At 48.4% G+C, this 15,952-nt stretch overlaps 1 protein-coding gene across 9 annotated transcripts in view; it reads left to right on the top strand.

Moving 5' to 3' along the window:
• RIPOR2 (RHO family interacting cell polarization regulator 2) overlaps window positions 1-15,952 on the top strand; it is a 232,700-nt gene that overhangs the window by 181,281 nt on the left and 35,467 nt on the right. For 6 of the 9 annotated variants that reach the window (XM_045497204.1, XM_045497206.1, XM_045497207.1 and 3 more), the window contains exons 8-13: window positions 1,777-1,840; window positions 9,836-9,879; window positions 11,639-11,764; window positions 12,011-12,159; window positions 13,904-14,033; window positions 14,400-14,549. In XM_045497204.1, the coding sequence (XP_045353160.1) occupies window positions 1,777-1,840; window positions 9,836-9,879; window positions 11,639-11,764; window positions 12,011-12,159; window positions 13,904-14,033; window positions 14,400-14,549 (663 nt within the window). The remainder of the gene's footprint in view (window positions 1-1,776; window positions 1,841-9,835; window positions 9,880-11,638; window positions 11,765-12,010; window positions 12,160-13,903; window positions 14,034-14,399; window positions 14,550-15,952) is intronic. The other 3 variants (XM_045497212.1, XM_045497208.1, XM_045497210.1) reach the window with 1 other exon arrangement.

Here is a 15,952-nt window from a genome sequence, read left to right on the forward strand (position 1 = left end):
CTAAACTAGCTGGCCCCAAGGTTTTTTTGAAGACACTGGTGCCAATCCTGGCTTGCATGATAACATCACTGGCCTTTTTGGAGAGCGTAACGTGTTCTTTCACAGAAACACACGATGCTCTAAGAAAAGAGGTTTATAATACCGAGGGTTTGCTTTCAAAGCTTTCGAGCAGCACAGAGCTCAGACTTCGGGAAGTTTCCCCCAGGTTTGCGAAGCTGTTTCAGGCACTGAGAGCTTACAAGGGGAAAGACAATGCCATTCTCTTTGCGTCCCATCCAGGCACCAGTTCAGAAGAGTGATCTTTTGGGGCAGAACAAAGGAACAAGTAGGAGAAGCAGTAGCCTTACAGATCAGTCCTGAAGTTCTCAGCAAACAAAATGTAAAGGGAGCCATCCCTGTCAGCACCCTGGGCTGGCCCCCCCCCACCCCCACCCTCACTCCCATCATGGAGGCTGACTGCTGAGGGGGAAGCCTGCAGATGCCCCCGCCTGGGGGAGGGGGCGGGCATGGGCACCGCTGCTTCCTGCAGCCGAGGTGGTCTCCGGAGCTTAAGCTAGTCGACCTGCAGAGGGGCCCCGAGGGGAGAGCCCCCCCCCCACCCGCCAGGGTGCTTTTCCTTTTCCGATCTCCAGTGGCTCTGTTTGGGTCATCAGATACTGAGGAGGCAGGGTGAGGGCAATGACGAGTCTAACCACACACTGAGATAGTGTCCCTTCTTCTGCCTTCAGTGTCCCCTCAACTCCAGAGTCAGCAGAGGACTCTCGTCACACCCAGGAATCACTTCCGGGCACCTCAGGAGCCCCGCGTCACTCATAGAGCACAGTGCTATTTTTGCCGCCCCCCCCCCATCTTTATTAAGAAAAATTTCCAATCGACAGAACAGTCAAGACTAGTGTAATAACCACCATCTACCTTTACGGAGGTTGACCAGTTGGTAACAGTTTGCCCCATTTGCTTTCCTTCTCTGACATAGGCCCAATTTTTTCTTTTTCTTTTCTTTTTTTTTTTTCTTGTTGAGTCATTTGACAGTCATTAGTAGACATTATGACACTTTACAGTAAGTATTTCAGCGCCGATCCCATAATGGCAACCCGTGTAATCTGTGTATCCCTTGCACAAACACACAGCATTGTCACAAGTAAGAAAATTAATCCACTCAACAGAGTTATCAAAGAGCCTGTGCATTTCCAGACGTCCCCTATTTGGTCCAGTAGTAATGTCTTTTCTGTCTTAGTTTATTGTCCTTCAAATCAGGATGCAATGAAAGTCAACAGGTGGCATCTGGTTGTTATGTCTCTTTAGCCTCTTTTGTCTAGAACTTCTTCCCCCCGCCCCGCCCCCCAACATTGACCTTACATGGAATCCGGGCCAGTTCTTCCAGCATGTCATGTTCTGGATTCGTCTGTCCATGGCATAATTTGATGACATAACTGATGCACCATCTGAAGGCAACACAGCAAGGCTTCTGTTGCAATAGGTCCCAGAGTCAGCAACGTAACAGCCTTGATCTTCTCCATTTAGGAGAAGACTGCTTTCCTGCTTATCTAGCATCCCAGTCCTCGTTGTCGCGCATGGAAATAATTGAACTTGTTCTAGACTCTGAATTTCCTGTGCAGCATTTTGTCAAGAAGGCTTCTCCGGCAGTGTTGGAGACTCCAGGAGTCTCCTGGAATTCAAGCACTAGTTACTTGTTTGCAGCCGAGAGAACGTCGTGCGCCGTGAGCTGTTGTGGGAGAAGAGCCTAGGTCTGATGCCACTCTTTTGTACTCTCCACAGAACATGTGTGCCATTGAAGCAGAGCTGGAGAATCTGCTGGGGGAGTTCTCCATCAAGATGAAAGGTACTCGGGGCGCCTGGGGGGTTCAGTCAGTTACGTGTCTGACTCTTGATCTCAACTCAGGTCATGATCTCACGGTTCATGGGTTCGAGTCCCATGTCAGGCTCAGTGCTGATAGCAGAGATTGCTTGAGATTCTGCGTCTCCCTCTCTCTCTGCCCCTCCCCTGGTCACGCTCTGTCTGTCTGTCTGTCTGTCTCTCTCTCTCTCAAAATAAATAAATAAACTAAAAAAAAAAGATGAAAGGTATTTTTCCCCCACAGAGAGTCAGGAGCCATCTCCACAGACAGAACTCACACCATTTTTATTTTTCTTGCAAAGGCACTGTGCCGCCACCTTTACCCCTCCCCATTTATGTTAATGTATTGATGTTCCAGAACCTTCTGGTCCTAAGACTTGCCTGCATCCTTGAATCTTTATTATGGCAGAATCTCAGACATACACAGAAGTGAAGAGAATTTACAGTGAGCCCCATATCACCTAGATTTAATAATTAGCAAGATTTTGCCACATTTGCTTCATTTGGTTTTTTCCTTTGATGATGTATAGCCCAGATATGAGTCTGCCTGTATATATTTCAATATGCATCCCTTAAAGAATAGGGGCATCTTGGGGTGCCTTGGTGGCTCGGTCGGTTAAGCGTCCGACTTGAGCTCAAGTCATGATCTCATGGTCCGTGAGTTCAAGCCCCATGTTGGGCTCTGTGCTGACAGCTCAGAGCCTGTAGCCTGCTTCCGATTCTGTGTCTTCCTCTCTCTCTGCTCCTCCCCCACTCATGCTCTGTCTCTCTCTGTCTCTCAAAAATAAATAAAAATGTAAAAAAAAAATTTTTTTTAAAGAATAGGGACATCTTCTCCCATAACCACAATGCCCAGTATTATCATGTCTAATGAAACGAGCATGCCTTTGTTATTAATCTGTTCCCTGATCCAAGTTTCCCAGTTGTCTCAAAAATGCTTTGTATGGTTGGTATGTTGACATCGGGATCCACATGAGGTCCAGGCATCATAAGTGGTCATTCGGTGTCTCTCTTAGGCTTGCTATCACCTAACACAGACCCTTCCCATTTTCTTCCTACCGTCGACTTGGCATAGAAACCGTTGTATAGAGTATCCCACACCTAGATTTGTCTTCTGGCTTCTCTGTGGTGTCACTTCAGTTACTCCTTTGCACTCATGTTTTCTGTACACTACCCGCCAGTTACTTCCTTTTATTCATCTCTAGTGTTAAACCCACAGAGGTCTCTGCGTTTTCCCCTTTTTCCCAGTGCGTCTGTGGTGTTTGCTCTGGAAAGTTCCAACCTAGAAGCACGATGGGGTTATATTTGTAGCGCGGCATCTTCAGAACAAACAAGGCGTGCCCGCTGTAGCAGACGGAGCATCGCCCGGGCCTCGAGGGCAGGGCTCTCAGATCAGCAGCGGCAAATCCGTTGAGTCTTGAGTTTGCGCCCATTGACTGCAGCCGCGAGGGCTGGGCGCAGGCGGTTCTGGTCCTTGGGTTTCGTCGGCAGCCTGATCCCTGGCTTGTTGCTAATGGGAACTTAATCACCCTCTTGCCTACTTTTTGCAGTTAAGGGAGTAGAGAAGGGGTGCTTTTTCAAGTGTTCAAGAGGAGACTTTCGTTTTGGAATCTGTCATTTAAGTCTGCAGGGCACTGTTTGTGTCCAACACCAGGCCCTCCGTGACAGCACGAGAGCCGCTCTGCATGTTTATTGCTGGAGTAACAGTGACCTTGACCTTCAGTGTCTCCAATGGCTGCATTCTTCTCTTGGGCAGGCCTGAGAGTGAACTGGTTTGTGATTTGGTGTTAAATCTCAACACCGGCGGTACCACCGAGGTGGGGCATCCGTGCCCTTTCAGTTTTCCGTTTCTTGTCTTCATGTTGGGTCCTCACGAGAGTCAGAGGTTCCAAAACCGCTCAGGCCCTGCCCCAGACCCAGCAAGTCGGGGGTGGGGAGGGGGGGCTGGCAAGATTTTTTAAGACTCTCAGGATGGTTTCAGCAGCAGCCTGATTCTGGAAGACAGTTGCCCTGAATCAGTGTTTAGCAGCAAGCACTTCCCTCTCCTTTCCCCCGATGCTCGGTCACCATCCGTGCAGACTAGTCTGTCTCTCGCTGAGAGACACTCGGGCAGCACATCTTCCCGCTGTTCCTACTGGGGGTCCCAGATTTCCCCTATTTCTGGTGCTCACAGCTCTCCAGGGCACCCATCGTTGGTGAGGTGATAACTCCCCCCATTTTATTGGCAGGAAGTGGGCGTTCAGTGACTTGTCCTAGTACTCACTAAGTGGGAGTCAAACTTGACACTGAATTCCAGGCCTCTCCCAGTCCCATGCTCAGTCCCATATGAGGAGGACTGCAGTTTAAGAGAGCAAAGCAGACGCTATAAACTGTGGCTCAGAGCATGGCCTTTCACTTCCCTAATCTGACATGAAAACTCAGAAACTACAACTAGGAAGCCTTTCAAGGGTAACACCGGCACGGAAATCTTCCTTTCTTTTGATAAAGGGAAGCATCCTCACACTGCCGAGAAGTCTTATGTCTTTACCATCAGCTACTTTCTTATCTGTTATTCCTTCTGGTAAAACATAACTACCCCAACAAACATATTGACATAAACTGAGGATATTTCATAATATTTTCAGACCTGGTAACTCAACTTCCTCCTGCCACACCCTTCCACACTTCCCTTTTTGCCCCACCCAACGTGAAGAAAACAACCATTTTTGGGTGTCTGTGTGTGTGTGTGTGTGGCAGTGGGGGTGTGGCTGGATTGATGATAAAAACAACTGATCAAACACTTAGGGAGCCCCTGCTCTTGGCCACGCCCTACACTGCCTCCCGATGTGTGGCCCCAGGTCTGAGTGCCACACATCCGATGGAGAAGATGGAGGTATGAGCCAGCTGTTCTCATTCAGTGGAACGAATCACCTGCTAGACCAGTGGGGAGGCTGGATTATCTCAGAAGCCTGGGGGGGGGGGGGGGGGGAGAAGGGTGCCACTCACCTGTCTTGGGGGACAGAAGCAGGGAGGAAGGAGGAAGGCTCCCCAGTGTCACCTCTGAACACGAATGAGAGGGACTGCTCTGGGCACATGAACAGCAAGGCAATGGCATTCACCAAAGAGGGAAAAGCATGTGCAAAATGGCAGGCGGGCTGGCAGGGCTGAGCCGCTTCCTGGAAGAAGAGTTACGGACGTGCGTTGGCATTGGATCTTAAAGCACCTTGAATGTCAGGTTAAAGAGGGAGCGTCTTGTTAACCAGGACGGAGACGAAAAGACGTGGGCTCTAGGGGAACATTAGCTCCCGAAGCGATTGTTCCAGTGACCCTCCAGGCGGTGTGTGTCCCCACGCCTACACCTGCCCGTCCAGCTTGCAGAGCGGGTCAGGCCTCAGCAGAGGGGAGAACTCCCTGTGAGCTAGTAAATCTGCATTATTTATACCTGGTCAATAAATCAGGAAGGCCTGTAGCAGAGCTCCTGGCTGGCCAGCTGCTTGGCTCTTCGCCTTGGAGTAGAAAGTGTGACTTCCTTAAGTGTCATGAATACCCGGCCACCCTTTTCCCTGTGTATATGCGGTCAACATGTGTGATCTTTTTTATCTCTGGAGCGGAAGATCATCATAGAACTAGAAAACGTGGGGAGCATTGTTCTGGCAGATAAGTCTCTGAGCAAAGGAAGGAAAGGTGAGTGGCTGCCTAGTCTAGTGTCTGGGCCTTCCAAATGGGGTGCAGAAGACCGTTCAATCAGTAGTAGGTTTTACAGTAAAACAGCCAAAGGTAGCCATAGAAATAAAAGTCCCCTACCCCCACCCATCCCTGGATGCGAGCCCCCAGTGGTCCTTAGAGGGGCCAAAATGAAAGCTTTCTAGACTGTGCAACGGTAATCACAAAACCACTGAGAAAGCATAAAGATTTCCCCAACTGTGAAAATCCCAGCAAGCCTCCAGCCGGGGCTCAGAGACCTCAGGCTGTAACTACAATTGGCCTGCTGTTGGTTTTAATTCTGCAGCCAGTACAGTGATTGGCTTACAGGAGCAGAGGGCGGGACCTGTTTTTTGCCTGCCTGTTGCCAATTGGCTACATTATGGTTGTAATCAGGGTCCCAGTGTGATAGCACTACAAGCGATTTTAAGAAATTTTGCTTTAATAACGTGGGCTCATAAGCGCAAAAACATCCCTACCAAGTACCTTTCTCCCATTAGATAAGTTCCTCAGATAAGAAATTCCCGGTAATTTTGAAAGGGGGGAAAAAAAACCTTCAAAGGATTTTTCCCTTTACATACCTTGTTAGTTTGGGTTTTTTGTTTTTTAACCAGGCTTCTGTTGTATTTGCACAGGTAAGCCTGCAGCGGATGAAACCTGCACTAATTTGCACAGGTTTTAAAGGGCACTTTGGATTTTCTTAGAATCAGCACATCTGCCCTATTCTGATTTGTAAAAACCAGTCAATTGTGCTTTTTTCCCCGAAGTATTAAAAAAAAAAAAAGACTAATCCTCCAGAAAATGACTAGGGAAAATTGACTTTTTAAATTCTGCTCTTATTTCAGTAAATCTTTTAAAGTGGCTTGTTATGTTCTACTTATTGGCAAAGTCCTAAGTGGCCTGGCTCGTGGGGAAGGAGGTAGAAGGAGGTGGTGAGTTGCTGCCATCTACTGACAGACAGTGGTAACAGCGGGTGCCTTTTTTAAGCCTAAATGGACCTTCCCTATCCTCTTAACTGTGGCCGTGCCTCTCGGACCGGGGAGAGGCGGTCATTCATTCCAGTCTCACAGCTTAACGGGGCTATTCAAAGAAGGCAAGATACACTGTGTGATACCATCGCGGTCAAATTTACACGGGTAAAACCATACATACCCTCACATAAAAACAATTAGGAACTCAAAGGTCGTAAACAGCAGCTGGAGGAGACTGGGCCACCAAGGGGTCCGTTGGCCGTATGGACGCCCTGTGTGCCAAGGCAGCTGAGAGTCCCAGGGCCGCTCTCATACCAGCCGTTCAAAATTATCTCCTCTCTGGCTGCCTCTACGAAAAGAGCAGGATTGTTCTTCTCAAATCAGTTTTAAATTTTTTAAATGGTACCTTCTAATTTTTTTTTTAACATTGGCAAATATACCCAAAATTTTTAAGTCATAATGTCATCGCTCTATCCAGTGCTAAACTTTGTAAAAATTGTCATGAATATCCAAACAGCCTGTTCTCCGCATATATGCTGCCCGCCAACCAACATACGTGATCTTTTTTGTGTCTTTTTTCTTATAAACACATGATATTTGAAAACAAATCCAATAAAAATCACTTCTGAATGCCAAACGTTTAATTTTCCTCTTAATCCCACCTTACCAGAGACCACTATTTTTAATATTTATATTAATTATCGTAACATAATTCATACATAATAATTAATAACAGCTTGTTAAAGATAGCTAAACATTTGTACTGAATTTTTTTTAATTGAAGTATAGTTGACACTCAATATTATATTAGTTTCAGGTGTACAATGTAGTGATTCCACAGGTTTATATGTTCTGCTGTGTCCACCGTGACTGTAGGTACCGTTCTTCCCTATACAACACTGTTACAATACCATTGACTATATTCCCTACGCTGTGCTTTATATCCCATTGACTTATTCCATAACTGGAAGCCTGTACCTCGCACTCTCCCCTTCACCCACTTGGCCCATCCCCCCACCTGCCTCCCCTCTGGAACCCATCAGTTTGTTCTCTGTAGTTATGGGTCTGCTTCTGCTTCTCGTTTATTTTGTTGGTTTTGTTTTTAGATTCCACATATAAATGGAATCATACCGTATTTGCCTTCCTCAGCCTGACCGATTTCACTTAGCCTCATGCCCTCCAGGTCCATCCATGTTGTCACAAATGGCAAGATCTCGTCCTTATTTTATGGCTCTGTAGTATTCCATTGTGTGTAAGCATTTGTAGTGAATTCTGAACTGGAGGGTTTTTTTCATAAAATGATATTGGTGCTTTTCATTAGAAAATGAGAAAATAAAATTGCCCATTCTTATTAAATTTGTTTCATTCCTTCATTAAAACTGTGTCTTCGGGTCCCTATTAGGGTAAGAGACTTTGCTTTGTGGTTGGCATGGAAGCAGAGCCAGGATTACTGATAAGCCCCTATTGATGAGTTTAGTCCCTACATTTATTGTGCACGTGTGATGTGCGTCTCCCCCTCCCCACGACTATATTTGTGCTTGACACGCAGTAGGCGTTCCGGAAATATTGATGCGTGAATACAGGCCACCCCTTTGCCCAGAAGTGCCCGCTTACCCATGCCCTCATTTGCCTGTGGTGAAATTCTGTTGTTCAAATACTACCTTCCTCCAAGAAACTAGCCTGCATTAAATGAGATAGAGTTTCTTGTTGAATTACACCTAAGTAACACATTCTTACAAAAATTCAAAATATAGAAAAACATCTCCTTTTACTATCTCTCCATTGCTGTCCCCCTGTCTGATGTGCATCGATTTGCTACCTTTTCATATAGATAACATCTTTTAAATGAACCATGTCTGGCACATGCTCAATAGATAGTATGACCTGGGGCGCCTGGGTGGCTCAGTCGGGTGACCTTCCAACTCCTGGTTTTGGCTCAGGTCATGATCTCACGATTTGTAGGAGTTCAAGCCCCACATCGGGCTCTGCACTGATGGCACAAAGCCTACTTGGGATTCTGTCTCTCCTCTCTGCCTGCCCCTCCCCTGCTTGTGCGCTCAAGCTCTCTCTCTCTCTCAAAATAAATAAATAAACTATAAATAAATAAGTGAATGAATGAATGAATGAATGAATGAATAGTATGACCCCATTCCTGAATATATAATCATTACTATGCATTAGGCACATACTATGGACCAGAGGCCATCGATTGTCTTTACAAATAGCTCTCTGAGGTGGAGATTGTGACCTCCCCACCCTTTTAGAGGTGATGAAATTGGAGTTGATACCTAGAGTAGGCTCCCTGGTAAATAAAATAGAAGTCACCTTCTGCTTTAACCCCTCTTACTGCCTCGGGTCTTTGTCTGTTTCACCCCTGTGGACTTTAATCACATTTTATTCTATTTTCCGGGTATCGGTGACCTCTCTCTTAATTTCCAGATCATTACCCCAATGCACAGATCCCCCCACACGGAGTCTCAATGAATATCTACAGAAAGAAAGAGACTGATTAAATTCAGGGTCCCTGAGATGTCCCACGACAGTGGCCTGACATGATTTGTTCTTGCTGCTACATCAGAGATAGGGCTGGATCTCAGGTTGAGCAGATCCAGCCGGGGGAGGACGTGCTGATGGCATGATCGAAGGGAAGCCCCCTCTCCACATGGGGAGAGTGGGTTGTTGTCATCTGGTTGGTTGTTTTCGTTTTCTTAATTACTGCCTTTGTATAGATGATAATCCGTTTTAAGTGATCTCATAACACACTAGATGGTGCATTATGCCGTCTAGTTGTCGTTATCATAATTATCTCTCTATTATCATTATGCTGGGTAGATAGGAATAGGAAAACGCAGGAATGAGTGAACTGGGGAGAGGCAGGGGGGACAGACTAAGCCCACGGAGTCTTCACCCAAGTGAGAGGCACTTATCAGAAATCACCAATCTTTGGGACAGAAGGAAAAACAAGACAGCAGTTTATTTTCATGGGAATATTTTGGGTAAATAAATGAATGTATCTCTCTGACCCTAATTCTCCAGTCCTGGAAGCTGGGTGGACTTCTAATTGGCCAAAGGTTCATAGGGTTCTAGTCCCTGTCGAGCAGCCTTCTTTGCCCCAGAAAGCACCATCTTTGGTTAACCCAGCCAGGAATGTTCTCTGCGGCGGTGATAGATGGGATTCTCAGCTGTCCCCTCATCCCCTCGGGTGGTCCCTCAAAACTATTCCATGAGCTTTCACAAAGGTCTGACGCTTCTGGTTTATTAACGTTCCAGTGTGGGTTTGTGAAGGGGAGTCTATGCCGCACCTCATGTCTCTGTTGCATGCTTACAGGTCTGGCTGGTTTTGCTCGCCTCTGTCCTGGAGATCAGTATGAAGTAAGTATCGTGTCCATCTGCCTGCTGGAATTGGGGATTTGAGGGACAGGAGTCAGCTGCCATTATTTGGTTTCTTACATTGCCCTTTTTTTTTCCTTTTACATTTGTTTATTTGGGGGAAAAATGCAGCCCCAGTGAGAACGTTTGGAGGTGAAGACCCCCACATACTCTTCATCCAGACACCAATTTTTTTTAATATGAAATTTATTGTCAAATTGGTTTCCATACGACACCCAGTGCTCATCCCAACAGGTGCCCTCCTCAATGCCCATCACCCACCGTCCCCTCCCTCCCACCCCCATCAACCCTCAGTTTGTTCTCAGTTTTTAAGAGTCTCTTATGGTTTGGCTCCCTCCCTCTCTAACTTGTTTTTCCTTTCCCCTCCCCCATGGGTTTCCGTTAAGTTTCTCAGGATCCACATAAGAGTGAAACCATATGGTATCTGTCTTTCTCTGTATGGCTTATTTCACTTAGCATCACACTCTCCAGTTCCATCCACGTTGCTACAAAGGGCCATATTTCATTCTTTCTCATTGCCAAGTAGTATTGTATTGTGTATATAAACCACAACTTCTTTATCCATTCTTCAGTTGATGGACATTTAGGCTTTTTCCATAATTTGGCTATTGTTGAGAGTGCTGCTATAAACATTGGGGTACAAGTGCCCCTATGCATCAGCACTCCTGTATCCCTTGGGTAAATTCCTAGCAGTGCTATTGCTGGGTCATAGGGTAGATCTATTTTTGCAGACACCAATTTTTAACATAACGTCACGTTTGCCTTATTATTACTACTATGATCGTTATTTTGCTGAACCATTTTAGACCAAAGCACAGGCATAGTGACCTTTTGCCCCATAATTATTTTCCCCAAAATGGAAGAACATGCTTTCCTATCAGGATCGTGCAACTCTCAACGCAGCTAACTTAACATTGGCATTTGCCATACGGTCCATATTCGTATTTTCCCCAGTCCTAATATTGTACTTGAAGGCAGCCTTTTCTCCTGATGCAAGAGCCAGTCCGGGATCATGAGTGCTCGTAAATATCACGGACTAAAGAACACTAGTATCTAGACCTTTCTTTATAAAGATACACTCCAGAAAGTAAAGAAGGCTTTTCTCTTTTCCCCTCTTTAAAAGAGAACTTCCCTAATTGAATCATCTAACTGTCTTCTCCAAAACCCTCTATGACCATCCTTGGGGCGGGTGTGAGGGAAGGGTATCTTCCCCTAAACGGTAAAGCTGTCTGAGCAAAGAGAGTGGAGACCCTCTCCCTGGGGTCTGTCAGATTTCAAAATCTTTGTCCAGTTCTGCCTCCCTCATCCAGGAGGAGGAGGAGGTGTTTTTTCGTGCTTCTGGCTGCTGAGTAGATTTTAGCTGATGGTTTCTCCTCCCGCTCACGGAGCTGGGGGGTCCAACGGCTAATGTACTGAAGCATTGTATTCTCCCAGGAGAAGGATCTGGTCACCGTGACTGTGGTAACAAGGAGACACGGGTTGACCTTTTACAAAGAGGGCCCCCCACCCCCTCTGCCCGGCGGAGCAGACCTTGCTCCCTCTTAAAAGCCTCTTCCCCACTCGCCATCTGCCCCTCCGCCCAGACCCCAGGGAATTGGAAAGACCCACAAGAAGGGGGCGGGGGAGGAGGACGGAAGAGGGGGGAGCAGCAGCTGACTTATTCTCTTGCTGTGTATCTTGGAGTGTGGGTGGCAAGTCGGGCGAGGCCCCTGGAACCCGAGGTTTGCTGTCTTCTCCCCAGATTTTCATGAAGTACGGCCGACAGAGGTGGAAACTGAAAGGCAGAATAGAAGCCAACGGCAAGCAGAGCTGGGACGGAGAGGAGGTCGTGTTCCTGCCCCTGATCGTCGGATTCATTTCCATCAAGGTTCAGTATCGTCATTGTCATATCCTGGTGCACGGATGGGTGACCCCGTCGGTGGGGACCTTTGTTCGTGACTTCCGCCCGCGGCCCCTCCACCTTGCAGACTCCCCTCTGCACCCCGAGTCTGCCGTGAAGACCGCGGCTCTCGCCCAGAGCGGGCCAAGCAGAACAGGGGAAGGCGTCCCGGGCCTTTGTCCGGCACCCCCCTCCCCCACCGACGTAAGGCCGTCCCTGTCCCTCTCTCACCAGGTCACGGAACTCAAAGGGCTCGCCACTCACCTCCTGGTCGGCAGTGTGACCTGCGAGACCAAAGAGCTGTTTGCCGCCCGACCTCAGGTGGTGGCGGTTGACATCAATGACCTTGGCACCATCAAACTGAGCCTGGAGATCACCTGGTAGTAAGTGGTCCTTTTCGGTTTTGCCACGTCACAAATACGTGCTGCAGACCAGAGCTGTTCAGAGGGTGGCACGGGGACCATCGGCATCCCCAGGGGGGCTTGTCACAGAAGGAGACTCTCGGGTCCCACCGAGACCTGTGTCAGAACCTCGCGGGCCCGAAGCTCTGCTCGGCCGGCTCAGCAGGTGACGTTTGCACATTGTCAGCTCCATAAGCTGGAGAAGCCTCTGTCTTACCAGTCTGCCCCTTTCCTACTTCCTGCTTGAAAATTGTTTATTCTGCTGCCTTCCCTCCTTCTCAACCTTTCTTTTTAAAAAATTTTTTTTTTCAACGTTTATTTATTTTTGGGACAGAGAGAGAGCATGAACGGGGGAGGGTCAGAGAGAGAGGGAGACACAGAATCGGAAACAGGCTCCAGGCTCTGAGCCATCAGCCCAGAGCCCGACGTGGGGCTCGAACTCACGGACCGCGAGATCGTGACCTGGCTGAAGTCGGACGCTTAACCGACTGCGCCACCCAGGCGCCCCTCCTTCTCAACCTTTCAATGTATATGAAGAAACATAGCTCTGGGGCGCCTGGGTGGCTCACGTCATGATTTCGCGGTTCACGCGTTCGAGCCCCGCGTCGGGCTCTGTGCTGACAGCTCGGAGCCTGGAGCCTGCTTCGGGATTCTGTGTCTCCCTCTCTCTCTCTCTGCCCCTCTCCCACTCGTGCTCTGCCTCTCTCTGTCTCTCAAAAATAAGTAAACATTAAAAAATTTAAAAAAACAAACAGAAATACAGCTCTTAAGCTAATTTGGAAGAAAAATAACTGTCCAAAGGAGATATTTCACCCTTGGAAAAAATCCCGATTCTCTCTATAATGTCTTCCTTGCCTGTCCCTCTTTATCTCGTGTGCCCTATGCTGCTCTGGGAAACTTCTCGGTATCTTTCACACTCAACTGAAATAGAAAATTGCCAGAGAGCAAGAGATACCTTTCGTCAGAGCAGTGAACTTAAAGGTGGTTTTCTGAAGTCACCTCATGAGAAAGGTCGTCAGCCATTAAACCCTGGTTGCCCACGACATTTGACACTGGTATATTTCCATGCAAGCGTGACGTACGGGGCACCGATATCCAGGGTCCTCTTTCCGACGTAGAGGGTGAGGTATGGAAGCAGCAAAGACCCCGTTGTCTTGTCCATGAACCCCTGTGGGCACCTTTTGCCTGGCCTCCCTCCACGTCAGCTGTAGTCATCCGTGTGGCAAAGGCAAGATCGTTTGTCTCGCTGGACAAACCAGATGGCATGATGATAAACAGGGTGACAGTGGACAGACTGTCCCGCACGCAACAGGCTCTGTGTTGACAGAAACGAACAGGAGTCTACGTTCGTTTTCTTTAGAACAATCACGTTACTCTCCTGTATTGCCAACATAAAGCTCAAAGAATCTTTACAGACTGACATCTTGTACTGGACAAGCATTAATAGGTTTCCATGTCTAACATTAACCAAGAAACAGATTTATCTAATGGCTGGGTGTATAGGTGAATTGCACGTAATGCCATGATGATAACCTTGGCCCCTGGAGGGGTCTGGACTCAGTCTTCTGCTCCACTTTGTTTTCTCTTGGTTTATCGCCCGCCCGGCCAGCCCAGTTCCCACTTTTTTGAGTTTACTTTAGTATAATGAGGTGTCTTCTCGGCCTGCAGTCCAGGGGTTAGAGGCGACCTAACAAACGTGTGTTCACGGGGACCTGTTGTGTTGCAGCCCCTTTGACGTGGAGGACATGGCCCCATCCTCGGGCGCCGGGAGCAAGGCCGCAGCCCTGCAGAGGAGAATGTCCATGTACAGCCAGGGGACGCCGGAGACGCCCACCCTGAAGGACCACTCCTTTTTCGTAAGTTCACGGTGATCTGGGGAGGAGGCGCGTTGAACCCGAGGTGGGGCTTGCACCCAGGATTTGAAACGCTTGACACGGCATTAGGGGTTCTCGGTAACTCCTGATAATGCTCCAAGATGCCCTTGGCCATCTGCACATGGCTGTGGTAGCCGCCCCCTGCCGTCTTTCCTCTCCCCTCACCCCCCTTTACTGATCGCACTGACAACACGCAGACTTTTCTGAAGACTCTCTGAGCTCGGCCTTTTAGAGTGAGGGGTGTCACAGCGGCCTCCTAGTTCTAATCAGAAACGCGGGCTCGAAAGCTAACGAGACACGGTAACCAATGCTTTCCGCTAACTGCGCGTCTTGCTTTGACTTCCCAAGCGGTGGCTGCGCCCTCCGGCAGACAAGCCGCGGCGGCTGTCTGTCTTGAGTGCCTTGCAGGACACTTTCTTGGCCAAGCTGCACTGCAGCCGCTCCCTCAGTGACCTGCCCTCCCTCCGGCTGAGACCCAAGGCCGGGCTAGAGTTTTATGTGAGTGCGGGTGGCCTGCCCGCTGGGAAGTGCTTGCCGTGGGGGCTGGTGGCACGTGTGCTGTGGTCTGTCTGTTTTTCCCGCTTCTCTGTCGTGCTCACGGGGCAACGGTTACAGCCGTCCTGTCCCTGGGGCGGGAAATTGGGTCACGCATGCGCCTCTGTCCGCCAGGTGGTTGTCCCTGTCTTTGGCGAGCCCCGCTTTTGTGCTGTGGTTTTTCTCCGCTGGGGCAAAGATATCCATGGTAACAAGATCTTCATCTTTTAAAAATACAATTACACTTGCGGTCAAAGATGTTCCTTCCTGAGTCCAACTAGTTTATCACCGGTAACAGTCGTTAGGCCTTTTGGCATTCAGATGCACTTAGCATTTGAGTAACCTCAAAAACTGGCATTCCAGGAGGTCAAAAGGATGCATACCAATTTTACGAGAGCCTTTTTTATTTAAAGAGGTTCTTAGCCTTAGTTTATCGTAGTGTTTGTTAATTTTTGCTGCCTTAGCAAAAGAAACTCTTTCATTTGTAGCCAGGAATGCAACAGGTGACCTACACTGTATGTGGTAGACGTTAGGTCACAAGAGAGGACACACGTACACACACATGTACGTGTGTACGTGGAATATTCTGCTCTTTACGAACATATAGAAGTCATCTTTGGGGGGGGGGGGGGGAGTCATCTTTGAATGTCCAGAAAGGAAAGGACTAAAAAGTTTTCTGGTTAATGATCATAATAATTGCATCTAATTCGTTCAATTACAAATCCCAGGTGACAAGGACCAGACTAAAGTAGTGGAGTTTCCGAGGGAAATGGAAAGATGGTGTAAGGAAAATGTGCCTGAACACATGGACCCAAAAACGATACAGCAGATACAATTGTATACGTAACCACGGATATCACGTGTATATCCACGTTCGCCTGCTTGAAGTTGTGGAGGGAGTTGGTAGAGATCTTAATAGCATAATTTAAACAAGAGTTTGATGGTTTCTTATAGCCTTTTGGATAAAGGCAGACGCCTCAGAGCGGCTGTTCCTCAGCCCGGCTTTCCACGCCTACCATTGACCACTCTTCGTCCTCTGCCTGAGCCCCTTGACCTCCCCACCGTTCTCCAACCCCACCACACCCTCCGCAAGCTGCCATCTTTGCGCACACAACGTTCCTTCTCGAATGCACTCCCTCCTCCTCGCCTCCGCCTCCCCATCCTGTAGGGCTGAGCTCTGGGACCCCCTGTTCCCCAGGCGGCAGCCATCCCCGTGCGGGGGTCCTGCCTTGTTGTGTCACGCCTCAGTTATCGCACACGCGCTCGTACTGTCGTGTGCCCGTTTATAGGCTCCCCTTGGCACACCGGGAGTCCCCTTGAGCAGAGCACCTCGGCTTCGTCTAACTCAACCTTGGCCACTCGTGTAG

The sequence above is a fragment of the Leopardus geoffroyi genome, chromosome B2 (genome assembly GCF_018350155.1).
Source record: "Leopardus geoffroyi isolate Oge1 chromosome B2, O.geoffroyi_Oge1_pat1.0, whole genome shotgun sequence".
NCBI classification, from domain to species: Eukaryota; Metazoa; Chordata; class Mammalia; order Carnivora; family Felidae; genus Leopardus; species Leopardus geoffroyi.